The sequence below is a fragment of the Pogoniulus pusillus genome, chromosome 21, assembly GCF_015220805.1.
Source record: "Pogoniulus pusillus isolate bPogPus1 chromosome 21, bPogPus1.pri, whole genome shotgun sequence".
In the NCBI taxonomy this organism is placed as follows: domain Eukaryota; kingdom Metazoa; phylum Chordata; class Aves; order Piciformes; family Lybiidae; genus Pogoniulus; species Pogoniulus pusillus.
Genome location: NC_087284.1, coordinates 21,279,995 through 21,296,026, shown reverse-complemented (window position 1 = coordinate 21,296,026; position 16,032 = coordinate 21,279,995). Strand labels below are relative to the sequence as shown.

Genomic DNA, 16,032 nt, shown 5'->3' with positions numbered 1-16,032 from the left:
TGTAGTAATAACTTCATTGGAAAAGTGAAATACAATCTTTTTTTTGCTTCTATCACTTTATTTACTACCCTTTTTCTGTTGCACTGATCTGAGAGTTAAAAAAATCAGTTCAGAGTGTCTTGGGAATCATTTACAATTTCGTTAGCCTCTGGTTTTGCCTAGGAGAAAACAAATAAAGCTTTCAGATAAACATAAAAGCCATAGCTGCTTTCCCCCCAGAATTTTTATTTCCATAAGACTTGCCTTTGGAGGTAGTTTATAAGCAGCAGCATATAATGTGTGGAAATATTTATGAGTAGATTTACAATAATTCTCTTACTGTAAATATGTAGACTGCGTTTCATGCCTCAGTGACTCCTTCACAGGGGCCTGATCTGTTGGGGAAAAGAGATCTAGGAAGAAGCCCAGCCTCTTAATTCCATCTTGGCCATCCTGGGGTCTGTTGCCTGGAAACCAGTTTGATTTTTGCCAAGTCAGGTTTCTGTACTGTTAATTTCATGGAAGGTCTGATCTGATTTATAAGTTTTCCCAGAGTACTACTGATGGAGCTTGGTGACTTACGTGAACAGGAGCTTCGGTAGTGTTGGTAGTGTCTGCAACCTTGTGTGCTTTTAGCTTGGAGGTAGGACATGTAAATAGTTTTGTTGCTGACTGCAAATAGCTTGTCTCTGTCTTCTTAGAGGAGCAGGCATCTTTGCAACTACCTTTGTGTGAATTTTGGTTGCTTACATTGCAAGCTCGTGTTGCCTCTAAATGAGCCCTGACTTGTTTTCAAGGTGTCTCTGTATCCTGATGTTCCTACTGAGGTGAACTGCTGTCTACAACTACCTGAAGGGGGGCTGTAGCCAGGTGGGAGTTGGGCTCTTCTGCCAGGCAACCAGCAACAGAACAAGGGGACACAGTCTCAAGTTGTGCTGGAAAAGGTCTAGGCTGGATGTTAGGAGGAAGTTGTTGTCAGAGAGAGTGATTGGCATTGGAATGGGCTGCCCAGGGAGGTGGTGGAGTCAGCATCCCTGGAGGTGTTCAAGAAAAGATTGGCTGAGGCACTTAGTGCCATGGTGTAGATGACTGGCTAGGGCTGGGTGCTAGGTTGGACTGGATGATCTTGGAGGTCTCTTCCAACCTGCTTGATTCTGTGATGATGATTCTATGATGATTCCTTAAAATGGATGTCCCTTCCATCCTATGGTATCCCAAAGCATCTCTGTAAGTTGGTTGTTGATTCAAGAGTTGTGTAAGGGTGATGCATATGTAAGCAAGAGGGAATTAGCTTCTCACAGTCAGCAATTTCCATGTTCCACTTATATTTAGATTTAATTAGTTCCTGGTTGCATTTCTAAATTACTATCTTTAGACATGGTCCTAAGCTGAATATATGAAGTCTGTTCAGGAATGAGGTCTTAAATTTGCAGCTGACTTGTTGACAGTTTCTGATGAACAGCATAAAAGCTATTATTTGATGTGTTGTATCACAGGATCACAGGATATTAGGGGTTGGAAGAGACACAAGGACATCATCGAGGCCAATCCCCCTGCCAGAGCAGGACCACACAATCTAGCACAGATCACAGAGGAACACAACCAGACAGGCCTTGAAAGTCTCCAGAGAAGGAGACTCCACAGCCTCTCTAAGCAGCCTGCTCCAGTGCTCTGGAACCCTTACAGTAAAGAAGTTTCCCCTTGTGTTGAGGTGGAACCTCCTGTGCTGCAGCTTACACCCATTGCTCCTTGTCCCCCCCACTCCTGACCCCCAGCCCTCAGCTGTTTGTTTATAAACATTTATTAAATCCCCTCTCAGTCTTCTCTTCTCCACATTAAACAGCCCCCAGGGCCCTCAGCCTCTCCTCATCAGGCAGTGCTCCAGTCTTCTAATCACTCTGCTGGACCCTCTCCAGCAGATCCCTGTCCCTCTTCAACTGGGGAGCCCGAAACTGAGTGCAGTGTTCAAGATGAGGTCTCAGCAGGGCAGAGTAGAGGGGCAGGAGAACCTCCCTTGATCTGCTGGACACACTCTTCTTAATACACCCCAGGATCCCATTGGCCTTCCTGGCCACAAGGGCACATTGCTGTGCCATGGATGTTCTCCACTCCCAGGTCCCTCTCCACAGGGCTGCTCTCCAGCAGATCATCTCCCAGCCTGTGCTGCTGCAGTCGATTATTCCTTCCCAGGTGCAGGACTCTGCACTTGTCCTTATTGAACCTCATTTGGTTGTCCAAGAGAGGAGTGTGCTGGGGCAGGGATTGATGCCAGACTTGCCCTGAGTCACATCCTGACCTACCATGGGATCAGAGCTGCTCAGGGTACCAGGGGCAGGAAGGGTTGTAACTAAAAACAAACCACCAAAGCTTCAGTCACACTAACAAAATCCAAACTAGCAGAAAAGCTAAACCAAGCTGGGAGACAAATTTTGCAAGGGGACTGCTTAATTGGGAGAGCTGTCACTGCCTGATGGGACAGTCTGTCTGGAATTGAATGAAGCTGTGCTAAGTGAGCTGATATAAATAATTCTCAGTAAGAAAGATAACTCCTGATTTGGCAGTATTCAGTGTATTTATTCTAAAATTGAGTGGAAGAAAAAAAAAAAAACAGCTGATGCTTGGCTGATAATGCTTTGTTGATTTGATTGAATGCCATGTTCTTGTATACCATGTTCTTAGAATCATCAAATAGTAGAATCAGTCAGGGTTGGTTTCCTCGTGTCCATTTTACCCTTCCTAATGTTTGTCAGTCCTTTTTTTTATAGCTTTTTATGTAATACCTGGGTTTGAATCTAAATGTTACATAGTGGATGTCAAGGTTGGAAGAGACCACAAGGATCAGACAGTTCTAACCTCCCTGCCATGGGCAGGGACACCCTACCCTGGATCAGCCTGGCCAGAGCCTCATCCAGCTTGGCCTTAAACATCTCCAGCCATGGGGCTCAACCACCTCCCTGGGCAACCCATTGCAGGCTCTCACCACTCCCATGCTGAAGAGCTTCCTCCTCACCTCCACTCTGAACCTACCCATCTCCAGCTTTGCTCCATTTCCCCAGTCCTGTCACTCCCTCATATCCTAAAAAGCTACCTCATGTTTTATGGTGACAAGGCAAATACACTTTAGCTTTCAATTTAGTTGGAAGTCTTCAGGGTTTTTTCATAACAATTCTCAGGATCTTTTCCTTCACTGGGATCCTGCATTTAGTATGGTTTTCATCACATACACAATCCTGTGCATTGCTGCCTGAGTTACTGTATGCTTCCCAGCAACCTTACTAACCTACCTGATCAACATTACAGCCCACCACTGATGCAGTGTTTTAGCTAATTAAAATGTGCTTTTAGTTCCAGTGTTTGCAGCAGGTCCCTGGTGCATTAAATTACTGCCCTGTATCACATGCTTTTGGAAGTGCAGGGTCTAGTTAAATTTGCTCAAGAGTTTGGAGGTTAACCCTTTGAGGCATTTCACACAGTTTGCTTAGTCTGAAGAGTAAGCTCATGCTTTGCAGTGCAAAGAAGATGACTTTATGCTGAGCAGACCTTTCAGCAGGCCCCTGGTAACTCCCCTGAGCCCTGCAGGGTCACTGGGATGCAGAGGTGGTTTAAGAAAGGGAAGGATTAGCCCTGTTCAGCTCAGCAGCAGAGCTCTTAAGGCCCCACGCTGCAAGTGCTGGGGCAGGCAGCAGCTTGCCCCACTGTGACCCGCACAGCATCCCACCAGTGTGTCAGCCTCTATGTCCCTGCAGTAGCTGGCAATGCTGCTGCAGTTTCTCCAACTGAGGGAAGATTTAAGGATGTGTTGGTTTGTTTTGTGTGCCTTCTCTGGGCTGCAGAAATAGTTTCCAAGTGCTTTTGCTGAGTGCCTCTGCCTCCATGCAGCTGCTGGGCTCTGCTCAACCACAAACTTCTCTGCAGGATGCTGAGCTGCAGGGCATTCCTGGATTGAAACCACCCTCCCCTCTTGTAGGCTGGCTTTAGCCCGAGCCTGGCTGGTGCAGGGAGGAGCAGAGAGCTGGGGCAGCACAGGCAGACAGCTTTCTGTGATTGCTGTATCAGTGGAAACCTGGTGCCAGCAGGCAGAGGTGGCAGCCAGCTGGGCAGCAGGTGAGAAGTGCCAGCCCCTGAGTGGTTCTCTTGTGTAAGACATCGGATGTGAGCTCTCCCTGAAGCGTTCAAGCCCCGTGTCTCTGATTTCCTAATCACTGGGGTGGTGACAGCTGCAAGCAAGATGAGTGCAAAACTGATGCACAGCCTGCTGGCTTCTAAGTGTTTATGTAATTTTCTGTAAGACACACAAACTGTTCAGTTCGTGTGTAATTGGTGCTGTTTCTGCATGGAACACAGGATCCCTTCACAAGTCACTGGTAGGGCTTCTGAAAATCACTTTTAAGCAGAGTATTTAAGCCTTTCTATGTTTTCTCATATAAAGGAAGTTATTCCATGTAGTTTATTTTTAATGGTGCTGAAGCCTCCTATTTAATTGGACCCTTTCATGTTCTGAAGCTTTCTGTTTGGTCCAAGTACTACTGGGTTGTGTAGTGTCTGATGTTCCTTCGGGGTTTTTTTGTTCAGTACACAAAAAGCAGATAGATAAAACTGTGCTCTCTTAACACCCAGGAAAATCCCAGGGTCTGTGGGGGGATTATGGACTGTTCTCTTCCTGTGCAAGCAGTTTCTACCTGCATGAAAGTAACCATGCAGCCCTGGTTTCAGTAGCATTTGGCATTGTCACTCCAGGGATGCTAACATCACTGCACATCACAGAATCATAGAATCAACCGGGTTGGAAGAGACCTCCAAGATCATCCAGTCCAACCTAGCACCCAGCCCTTATCCAGTCAGCTAGACCATGGCACTAAGTGCCTCATCCAGGCTTTGCTTTAACACCTCCAGGGATGTGACTCCACCACCTCTCTGGGCAGCCCATTCCAATGCCAATCACTCTCTCTGGCAACAACTTCCTCCTAGCATCCAGCCTGTACTTCCTCGAAACAACTTGAGACTGTGTCCCCATCTTCTGTTGCTGGTTGTCTGGGAGAAGAGACCAACCCCACCTGGCTACAGCCTCCCTTTCAGGTAGTTGTAGACAGCAATGAGGTCACCCCTCAGCCTCATCTTCTGCAGGCTGCACACCCCCAGCTCCCTCAGCCTCTCCTCATAGGGTTTGTGTTCCAGGCCCCTCACCAGCTTTGTTGCCTTTCTCTGGACATGTTCCAGCACCTCAACATCTCTCTGGAATTGAGGGCCCCAGAACTGGACACAGTGCTCAAGGTGTGGCCTGACCAGTGTTGTGTATAAGACAGTGGAGTCAGGAAGAAGCAGTGGTGAAAGGGATCAGTCCAGTGTCTGTGGTGGCTTTGTGTCAGTGAAAGTCATGGCCAGAGTCAGGGTGCACCCAGCAGTGCTGCAGTGACACAGCGTCTTTCCTGCCAGCCCCAGGGGAGGCGTATTCAGCTGGCTTAGGTAAGACTGGTACTTGTGGAAGGCACAGATAGGTTCAAGGCTACATGTTAGGCACAGGTAGGTTAATGCTTAAAGAAAACCATTGTAGGGTCAGCCTCCTGCGGCCAGCAGATCCTGCCCCCTCGCAGCTGGACGTGGGGCTTTGTTTCATCACCTTAGTTCCTGCCTCCAAGATGGGCTCAAGGACACTCTTTGCAGCATGGGTTGCTCATGTTTATCAAATCATGTCCTCTGTCAGCAAGAAATCCTTCCACAGCTTTGTTTTGTGTTCTGTGGAGATTTGGCCACTCCTCCAATGGCTGGAACAAAATGTGAATCAATAGTGCTGGCACACAGGATAAGTAAAAAAGTAAACCAACAGAACTTAATCGTAAACAGGGCTTATGAGTCACTTAAACAGCCTATTAAAACCTAAGATTACAGCTTGCTTTATCTTCCAGATGAAAGAGCATGTATAGGCACCTGCACACATATGGGGGCACACTTAAACTACAGCAAATTCTGGAGTTTGGTACCCACTTCTGTCAGAGCAATGCCACTGCAAACATGATCATCCCAGTTACAGGACAACTTGACTGAGCTTTCTCCTGTCTGTTCACTCGTAGCAGATGCTCTTACACCCATCCTTCTAAATTAGGTGGTAAAATGTTACATTTACTTGGTTTGGCCTTGGCAGATTCTTTTCCAATCTGTCAGCTCCCTGTGCATCTAACCAAAGTTGATCTTAACAGAGAAAGAGGGGTTCTTGTTCTTAAAAGCACCAAGGCTCTGTCTGGCATGGACAAAATCCAGCTTTCATGAAAGGCAGTGCATTGCAGGCACTGTGCCTTGTCACTTCCATGGCATCTAGGTAAAACTGCAAAGTGGATAAATAGCTTTTTTTCCCTGCCCCTGTCATTCATGTGTATGTATGTATATACACACACACAAATACTGGAAGTATGTCAGGACATTTGCCATGGTTCTCTGGCTGCCAGCATCTTCAGGTGTTGATAAACCAGAGAAATAGCACATGGTTGGTTCTTCGTGGTACCAAATTGCTTTTAAAATTGAATCTACCTGAATCCTTCTTCTGTAAGTGAAAACTCTCTTTTGGACTTGGTTCAGTAACATCCAAAGGTACTACAGCAAGTAAAAGGTTGCTCTGGATTGGGAGCAGTCAGAATTGTGTCAGCAGCAGGAGTAATGAACTTATTTTTCTGAGAGAATGAGAGCCTGCTGTAATCCAAGTCACAGACTACTTTTGCCAGCTGCTTTTTGTGCTTTATCTTCTGAGCCAGCACTTCACAGGAGATAGACATATATATCCACAAGAGAGGGAAACAAAATTCAGGGAGATACAGGCTCTTCAGAAGAGATTAGAGATTGGAAGGGCACAAAGTAGATACCAATGCCATCTCTGGAGCAGGTGATGAGATTTGAAAGAGATGACTTACTCCTCAGGAAGGCACATCTGTGTGCAGTTGGCTGGATTTCTGTGTCCATAATTTGATTTAACACACGATGAAAGCAGTGGGTTAAAATACAGCTTACCAAATTAATCTAGTTGGTTTGGGGAACACATACCTATGCAAAAGCAGGGGCAGGCTGATGAGGAAGTAGACATAACTGCAGCACACAGGAGGAGGAAGAGGAGCGGAAGCTTCAGAAAGCCTCCTCAAGGTTGTCAGGGTTACCGGTGATACTGCTTCTGGAGGTGAGTGGCTTGGGCATTCTCTGCTGATAATTAGTACCAGCTGTTTTCTTCTGAGATAACAACATTTGCATTGTAATTAGATTGTTGTATTTGTCAACATGGAAGCAGAACTTGAGAGTCATCTGAAACTTTCCACAGGAGCAGCATAAACACTTGGAGAAACATTGGGATAGCAACATTTACCCCAGTGCTATTGTTAAACATTGTGGGTTTAAACCAGTTACAAACTTTCAGTGAATTAACTACAAATGTTCCTAACATCCCACTATAAATGTTGCTTTTGGAAGCTAAGATCTACTGTTTGCAGAAGAAGGGAAGCTGAGAGCTGCATGCCAGTCTGGTGCTTAGTGTCCAACCCTGACTGATCCTATGATTCTCTGACCCTCCTTGGACAAGGGAAAAGTGAAATATCTCTCTCCCTTGCTCCCCTCTCTCAGCCCCCAATAAGGGAGAGAGAAACCAGAAAGGCCTCACTGCTGCTCTCCACTTAGCCATAACAAGAGGCTCAGCCATGGTCAGCAGAGCCAGGGCAAGAAAGAAAAGGAAGGAGGAAGAGTTTGTGCAGTGCACTTTATCCCAGTCTAGCAAGCGAAGGGAATGACAGAGACTTCTCATTGCTTTCCTCTTGCAGCCAACCCCCTCTTTGATTTACTTTTTACTAGTTTTTCCTCTGGGATTTTCCTATTTCTTGTTTACAGTTTAAAACCAGGCCAGAGGGTTAGCTTTAAACCACCACAGAGAATAAATCACAAGATAGTAAGGGCTGGAAAGGATCTTGGAAGATCATCCAGTCCATGCCCCTCCTGCCAGAGCAGGACCATCTCTAGCAGATCACCCTGGGACACCATATCTGCCACCTTTCCACCCTACCCACCCATTTTGCCCCCTTTCCCCCTCTAAACCCAGAGCACCTGGGCTCTGCTGGAGCCTCCTCCCACTCCAGGTGTGGGCACTTTGCAGTCCCTTTTTAATCAGACCAGGAGAGGCAGCAGCCCCAAGCCATGCCTGATGGGGCAGAGGGATCCTTCTCCTGTCATCACTGGTGAGTCCCTCTGGTGCACACTGGGTGATTGGGAGTGGGACAAAGGCCGGGGGGCCTGGTGGCCCCCCGGTTAGCTAGGAAGAGGTTTGATGGTCATTCCACTGGTCTCTGGCAGCCCAGGAGGCAGCTGTGTCCTGGGGTGTATCAAAAGCAGGGAGAGCAGCAGCAGCACAGGGAGGGGATTCTGCCCCTCTGCTCTGCTGAGACCTCACCTACAGCACTGTGTCCAGTTCTGATGCCTCTGGAGTAGGTCCAGAGGTCACAAAGGTGGCATGGAGGTGTTTAAGGCCAGGCTGACTGAGGCTGTGGGCAGCCTGCTCTTGGGTAGGGTGTTCCTGCTCATGGCAGGTGGGATGGAACTAGGTGATCCTTGTGGTCCCTTCCAACCCTGACTATGATTTGCACTGAATTCGCTGCTTCAAGGCATCTCTAAGATGGCAGCAGCTGTGCCTCAGCCCTAGGAAAGAAACCTCTGCTGATGCCAACATGGCATGGGTCAGGAGGAGTCTGACAGCACCAGCATATACTTGAGGCAAGCAAATGATGTCATGGTAGATTTCAGGCTGGACCTAGAATTGATGCTATGTCCTACAGAGTTTTCTGCTGGGTTTAAGAGTGCTATGGCTATATAGTTAATCTACTGTGAGCCTTTGCAGCACTGCTGACTGCCTTAGAGCTCTCTTAAGTGTATGCAGTTGGGGTTGGGGTCCAGCAGGTTCATGCTATAGATGAAACAAGTGTAAACAAGCCACTGCTTCACTGTACAAGTATCAGGTGCTAACATCAGGCTAAGTAATGCTGTTAGAAGCAGGAAGGAGCTTGGAAAGCAGGCAGCCTGCATTGTAGGCAAAAGAGAAGGAAGTCACTGCTCCTTCAGCAGGAACCCACCACTGCTGTGGAGCTTGGACAGCCTCACTTTACTTGGAAGTGTTTTCCTTCCACGTGCTAAGGCAGATAATTTTGCAAGAAAATGGCTCACCCTTTGTGAGGGGAAGCTGGAAATCTTGTTGAATCAGTACAAACTGCCCCATTTTAAGTAAAGCAGTAGTTTCAGTAAATGCTATGCCCCTGGGGCAGCTTATCCACTCTAACTGTGGAGGAGACACTAATGTACATCCCTCTCTGTGAAGGGAGAGTGAGGAAAGTGGCACGCTGGAGGCTAATACCAGCATTTCTGTGCCTGTCCTCCATTCTTGCCTCACTGTCTGCTTAGGATCTTCAGTTCCTCAGTTTCCCTGCTGTCCTTTAAGGCAGGTGGCTAGTCAGATCATTAACTGCTTCATCAGCACTGCCTGTCTAATTGTCAGTAGTTGAGTAAGTGCTGCTAGAGGTGCAGCCCTGCACCAAGGGTCCCACAGCTGCCACCTCTCATACCCCATCAGCCTCTGGCCAGTCCAGCTATGTAAGTCTGGTTTCTCTGTGTCTGCTTCTCAGAAGAGAAGGAATCTGGTGAGGGGCCTGGAGCAGAGCCCTATGAGGAGAGGCTGAGGGAGCTGGGGGTGTGCAGCCTGGAGAAGAGAAGGCTCAGGGCAGGCTTCATTGCTGTCTGCAACTACCTGAAGGGAGGTTGTAGCCCGGTGAGAGTTGGTCTCTGCTGCCAGGCAACCAGCAACAAAACAAGGGGACACAGTCTCAAGTTGTGCCAGGAGAGGTCTAGGCTGGATGTTGTTAGGAAGTTGTTGTCAGAAAGAGTGATTGGCATTGGAATGGGCTGCCCAGGGAGGTGGTGGAGTCGCCATCCCTGGAGGTGTTCAAGAGAAGCCTGGATGAAGCACTTAGTGCCATGGTCTGGTTGCCTGGCTAGGGCTGGGTGCTAGGTTGGACTGGCTGATCTTGGAGGTCTCTTCCAACCTGGCAGATTCTATGAAAGGGATGAGCATTGCCTGCTTGGTGGGAAGGGAGCCAGAGGACACCAACAGCAGCACCAGCTCACACAGCTGCAAAGCTGAATGAGGTTTAGGTGAAGCTAGAAGGTTTGGAGAAATGATAAAAGGAGAGCTGTGGAATTAATTTCCTGTGTTTGGACACTGAACTATACTGACATTTATGTGCATGATGTTGCAGTAATACAGTCAGTTCAGCCTTTTCATCTATGACCTTTTCTGTGACATTAACCACAGTATTGTGGGCATGCAATATTGCAAGGAAAAAGATGAGGCAAAGATGCCAGTTGATTCTTGCCAGCCTAAGTACTCTGTAGGGTTTGCAGCTACAGTAATGATGAGTGCAAATGCAGCAACAGGAAATAGGCAATTCTCTTGCAGAAGAGTTGCATGATACTAAAAAATATTTGTTGCTGACATTTCTTTTGTAGAGTCCCTGTCTCAAGTAGATGGTTATTGCTCTTCTCTATATCTACCAATATTCACCTGTATTAATCAACCTTGCTGTGTCTTTACATTTAATAACTGATAGAAGGAGGACTTGTCATAATGGCATCAAGGTGCTGCTAATTGTGCATTCTGAGTCCTAGTGAATTCTATTGCCTATGTTCATAGAATCAACCAGGTTGGAAGAGACCTCCAAGATGATCCAGTCCAACCTAGCACCCAGCCCTAGCCAGTCAGCTACACCATGGCACTAAGTGCCTCATCCTGTCTTTTCTTGAACACCTTCAGGGATGGTGACTCCACCACCTCCCTTTGTTTTTTATAACCAAGGTGGACAGGGTTAACCCTCGGGGGGGGAGGGGGGGAGGGTGATCTTCAACCTGACCCCAGGTGGTCTTGACCCCTTCCCAAGGATGGGTCTGAACACCACCAGGTGATGGTGGTTAGCCCATTCCCCCTCCCTGTCTCAGATCCATAAAAGCAGGGGGACTTCCTGCTTGCTCTCTCTCCCCTGCCTTCCTGCTCACCAGAAATCACCGTTTCTGTTTCTTGCTGCTCAATGTTTCACCTCGTGGCCATCACCCACGAGGCAGACAAAACATTGCCATCAAAATCTGGTTGTATATTTACATGTTTTGTATCTTGTTTCCCCTTCCCTATACCTTTGTAACTTCCCTACCTTGTAAACCTTTTATTTGTTGTTAAACTTTTCTTCTTTTAACTTCCAAATTGCAGTGAGATGATTTATTTGGGTCTGCTTTACCTTTCCTCTCTCTCCATCTAATTCCTTTTGGGAAAGAAGGGGGAAGAGGGAAGGGCATCCTATAAATTGTTATTGGTTCTATCAACTAAATTTGAGTCTCTGGGAAATTGAAATTAAAACAAAGACAGAAGTATAGCCTGCAACATTTACTTTACCAGAATTAAGTCCTACAGAGTGGATTGGCATCAATTTTGTTTCCCTTGTGACTTTTAGACAGTGCTTAAATTTCAAGTGGTCTTGCAGGTTTTGCACAAGTCAAAAAGACTATGAAGGAAAGGAGAGGAAAAAGGTTAGGGTGATTAGAGAGTTAAGGCAGAGACAACCCTAGAGACCAGACTGCCAGAAAGGAGGCACAGCCAAGAAGTGAGAGCTGAGCAGGGTGTGAGAAGTGTCTTATCCATATGTTGCCTAGTTGAGTTTCTCAGAAGAATGGGTGATATAGGGCACATGTTGTTTTCTTCTCACAGCTAAGAATTTAATTTCTCTCAGTAAAAATGTTCCAGTTGGGTTGAAACCAGCACATTTCCTAGCTGAAATCTGTGTTAATCTGCATCGGTTTGTGCCTGAGTCTCTGTTGCAGTGGCATGTTTCATAGAATCAACCAGGTTGGAAGAGACCTCCAAGCTCATCCAGTCCAACCTAGCACCCAGCCCTAGCCAGTCAACCAGACCATGGCACCGAGTGCCTCATCCAGACTTTGCTTCAACACCTCCAGGGACGGTGCCTCCGCCACCTCCCCGGGCAGCCCATCCCAATGGGAAATCACTCTTTCACAGAGAAGCTTTCCTGCACCTTCCTTTGTGGAGGGCAGGACAATCCATACTGAAAGCATTCAGCCGTGTTGGAGGGCAGGGTCCTTGCTCTCTCAGCTGCCTTTATGCCTAGCGCACGATGCGCACAGTTGTTTAATGTGCCCAGCGTTACTCTGCGTTAGGCTTTCTGTGCTTGAGACTAAAGCTGAACTGTGCTGGATTACAGTGTGCTACAAGTGTCCCATAATAAACTCTTTCCTCTTTTCAGGCCCAAACTGCTTTGCAGAAACCACTGTCATTCCAGCAGGCCGGGAGGTGAAAACGGACGAATGCACTATATGTCACTGTACTTACGAAGAAGGCACCTGGAGAATTGAACGGCAAGCGATGTGCACTAGACATGAATGCAAACAGATATAGGAAACCCCCAAATCTAAGTACTCTTTGTGCTTTTTATAACACATCTCACAGCAGTGAGCAGCCTAGATGACCCAGGGATATCTGAAGGAGAAGATTCTGGTGAGGAGCAAAGAATCAAATACTGGCATTTTCTTTTTGGAGGTAATATTGAAGTGCAAGGCCAAGAAGTGCATATATTTAAAACATCTGGACGTAAGAATACCTGTCTTAATAAATGTGTTATTTTCACAGTGAGTACACTAAAATTCACTCTATAAAATATTCTATATGTATTTCTATAAGACTATTATAGAGCTTCAAAATAAATGTTTTATATAGATAATACAAATTAAAGTACTGTGTTGTTGTCTGTCCTCTCATCTACATGCATCGTGGCTGAACTATCACATTTCTGTTCTAGTTTAACCATGTGAGGGTTTTCTTGGGGCTCTTGTTGGTTTTGCTTGTTTACTTCCACTTTAGTGAGCCAGAGAAGATCCAGCATAGGACAAAACTTTGACATTCTTGCTTTTGGGGGGAAAAAAAAGGAGTAGAATATGCTTTCAGGGAACATGCACTCACTAATATCTCTCTAGCGTAGAGGTGGGTCAGCTCCTTCTCATGGTTGCTGCTTATCTAGTGGCTGACAGATGAGATAACTTTAGAGCAGTGGGGAACACAAAATTGGTTTCTCATAGCTTTTGTTATAAAAATGTAATCAGACAAAATCAATTTCCGATGCTCAGTTCAGACATAGCACATCACAACTTGTTTGCTGTAATATAAACAATATGGCATCACCCAGCTGGTGGAAATGATGGTAAGGAAAGGCATGGCATTGTTTGTGGGATGCACAGCTGATGTGGAGAGGTGTGGCTTGGAAGGGCTAGAGCAGCCAAATGAGGCTCCACTGATGCAGTTCTACATTGTTAATCTATGGGTAGGAGAGCTGTTAGTAGCTGTGCCATTCACTAGGCTCTGTTTATGCTGGTTAGAGATTTTGCTTCTTTCTGGTAGTCTGGAGGGTCTGTAATGTTCTGTGTCAAGGGAAAAAAAAAAGTTTTGAACCAACTCTTTGAACAAAAAATTTCCAGCATAGAAGCTGACCTTGACTACATGTGAGGTAAATGACATCTCCTAGGTTCAGCCTTTGCTTACGCTCATTTTGCTTGGATATCACCAACTACTGCATTACACCTGGCTTGAATACTTGTTAAAGCAGTGGCTCAAGAAAACACTTAAACATAAGCTTACCTTTAAGCTTTTGCTAGAGGGAAGACAATGTAAGCAATTGTCTTGTGACTTTAGATTTTGATAAAATTCACACCTACCATTCACTGCTTACCCCAGTGTCATAACCTGCTTGCCAGGTTTGCATCCATACGAAGTAAGATTTTTCTGGCACTTCTGAAGACCATGGGACTTTTGACTGTGACTTCAGTGGCTCTCAGTTCTCACCTCTCATCTCTATTGTAAGCACGTGTCTGCCTGTCACTGGGCATTATTTTCCCCTGTGATGGTACAGAAGAGAAATAATCAGAAATCATGGGATCAGCTCTTGCACAGGCAGTCTCGTGGCAGTGCAATGGATGGTGTTGGTCTGGTAACAAAACTGGGAGGGAAAAAAGACAGGCTACTGGATTCAAAGAATTTTGAATCACAGATCAACTAAATAACTTCCCTTGAAGTGAATGCTGACATATGTGAACATTTTAGTAGAAATGCTGCTTTCCAGTGGCTGGAATTCCTAGCAGAGATGCAGGAAATACCTGTGCTGTCAATCTGCTGATAGCAGTGCAGGCTGACACACAGTACCTGTATTTTTTTTCTTCTTTTTGGAAGAGAGGAAGAAGAGTTTCATGTCTTGTATTGTACCTAGACCATAAGTACACTTTGAGATACAAATGTAACTACTTTAAATGGACACTTGAATATAAAAGTAATACCTTATTCACCTCTTATTAACAGAGTAAGGTGCTGTTTACTTGGGAGTAAAGGAGGTATTATTTGGCTGAGGTTTGTGTTATTTTTAACTATACCTCTCCATTTCACAAGATTCAGGTGCTAGAAAGCTAGCTCCTAAAATCTGTGGGATCAATGCCTCATGGCTATGTAGGCTTATATTCATAGAATCAGCCAGGTTGGAAGAGACCTCCAAGATCATCCAGTCCAACCTGGCACCCAGCCCTATCCAGTCAATTAGACCATGGCACCAAGTGCCTCAGGCAGGCTTTGCTTGAACACCTCCAGGGACAGTGCCTTCACCAGCTCCCTGGGCAGCCCATTCCAATGCCAATCACTCTCTGGCAACAACTTCCTCCTAACATCCAGCCTACACCTACCCTGGCATAACTTGAGACTGGGTCCCTTGTTCTGTTGCTGGTTGCCTGGCAGAAGAGGCCAACCCTCACCTGGCTACAATGTCCCTTCAGGTAGTTGTAGACAGCAATGAACTCTGCCCTGAGCCTCCTCTTCTCCAGGCTAAACACCCCCAGCTCCCTCAGCCTCTCCTCATAGGGTTTGTGTTCCAGGCTCCTCACCAGCTTTGTTGCCCTTCTCTGGACACCTTCCAGCACCTCAACATCTCTCTTGAATTGAGGGGCCCAGAACTGGACACAGCACTCAAGGTGTGGCCTGAGCAGTGCTGAGTACAGGGGCAGAATAACCTCCCTTGTCCTACTGGCCATGCTGTTCCTGATTCTGAATCCAGTGTGGCTATCCTGAATCATGCTCCAATTCAGCAGTTAACTGTTCTGTAAGGATAGATCTTTGCTTACCAGTGTTAGTGCTCCATAGGCAAAGGTAATTAAGACTGATCTTTCTTCTGCAAAATTAGTGCTTGCCTGGTTATCGATTTGGCCTGACTTAATAGTGACTTCTTAGTCACTGCTGCACAAACCTTCAGCAGGTTTTTCAGTATTTGGTCTGATGTATCTTCATTTGTTGAGGCTGGCAGGATTCACTCGATCGCTTGTGCCTGCTACTGGCTTGCCACTGCTATTGACTGAAGAGAGTGTCAGAGGTCTTATGAAATGTAAGAGTTAAAGGAGCCTCTCAAGGGAAGTCAAAACCTTGCTTCTTTTGTACTTTATAGGCAGACAAAGAGCTTTATGGGAAAAAGGAAGCTTTGCAGATATATGGAACTAAAGGAATTTACCAGTCTTTCTGTCTGGAAAACTAATCATCTTGTGTCCCAGAGGAATAACACTGCTCTTTTACTGAAGAACACAGCCACACCTCTACTTAATCCTTCAGAATTTTCAGTTTGCTTAACTGGAGCAAGTTAGACTTGTTTAACAATGGGATCAAAGGTTTATTTCTCAGAAGTGCCATCTGCTATCTAGCAGAAGGCATAAAACAGAAAAATGAACCTGAAGCAGAGACCTGTAGCCTGTTTAGGCAGCTTCTGGAAAGTTTAACCAGTAAACTTGACTCATTTCAATCTTTTCACTGATGGAAGACTCCTGTTGGTGTACCTCTACAGTGACATTATGAACATCTGAGCAAAATATTCTCTTCACAGCATACTTTAGATACTTGCTCCTTCACACCTCACACATTGAAGACATGCAACATCTTCATTTCATGGAGTCATAGAATCAACCAGG

The 16,032-nt window shown here is 46.1% G+C and overlaps 1 protein-coding gene across 4 annotated transcripts in view; it reads left to right on the top strand.

The window, feature by feature from the left end:
* VWC2 (von Willebrand factor C domain containing 2) overlaps positions 1 to 12,778 on the top strand; it is a 36,923-nt gene extending 24,145 nt beyond the window's left edge. For 3 of the 4 annotated variants that reach the window (XM_064161213.1, XM_064161215.1, XM_064161214.1), the window contains exon 4: positions 12,294 to 12,778. In XM_064161213.1, the coding sequence (XP_064017283.1) occupies positions 12,294 to 12,445 (152 nt within the window). In that variant the 3' untranslated portion in view covers positions 12,446 to 12,778. Of the gene's footprint in view, positions 1 to 8,115; positions 8,181 to 12,293 lie in introns of those variants that run through there. The other variant, XR_010306279.1, reaches the window with a different exon arrangement.
* Positions 12,779 to 16,032: the final 3,254 nt, after the last annotated feature.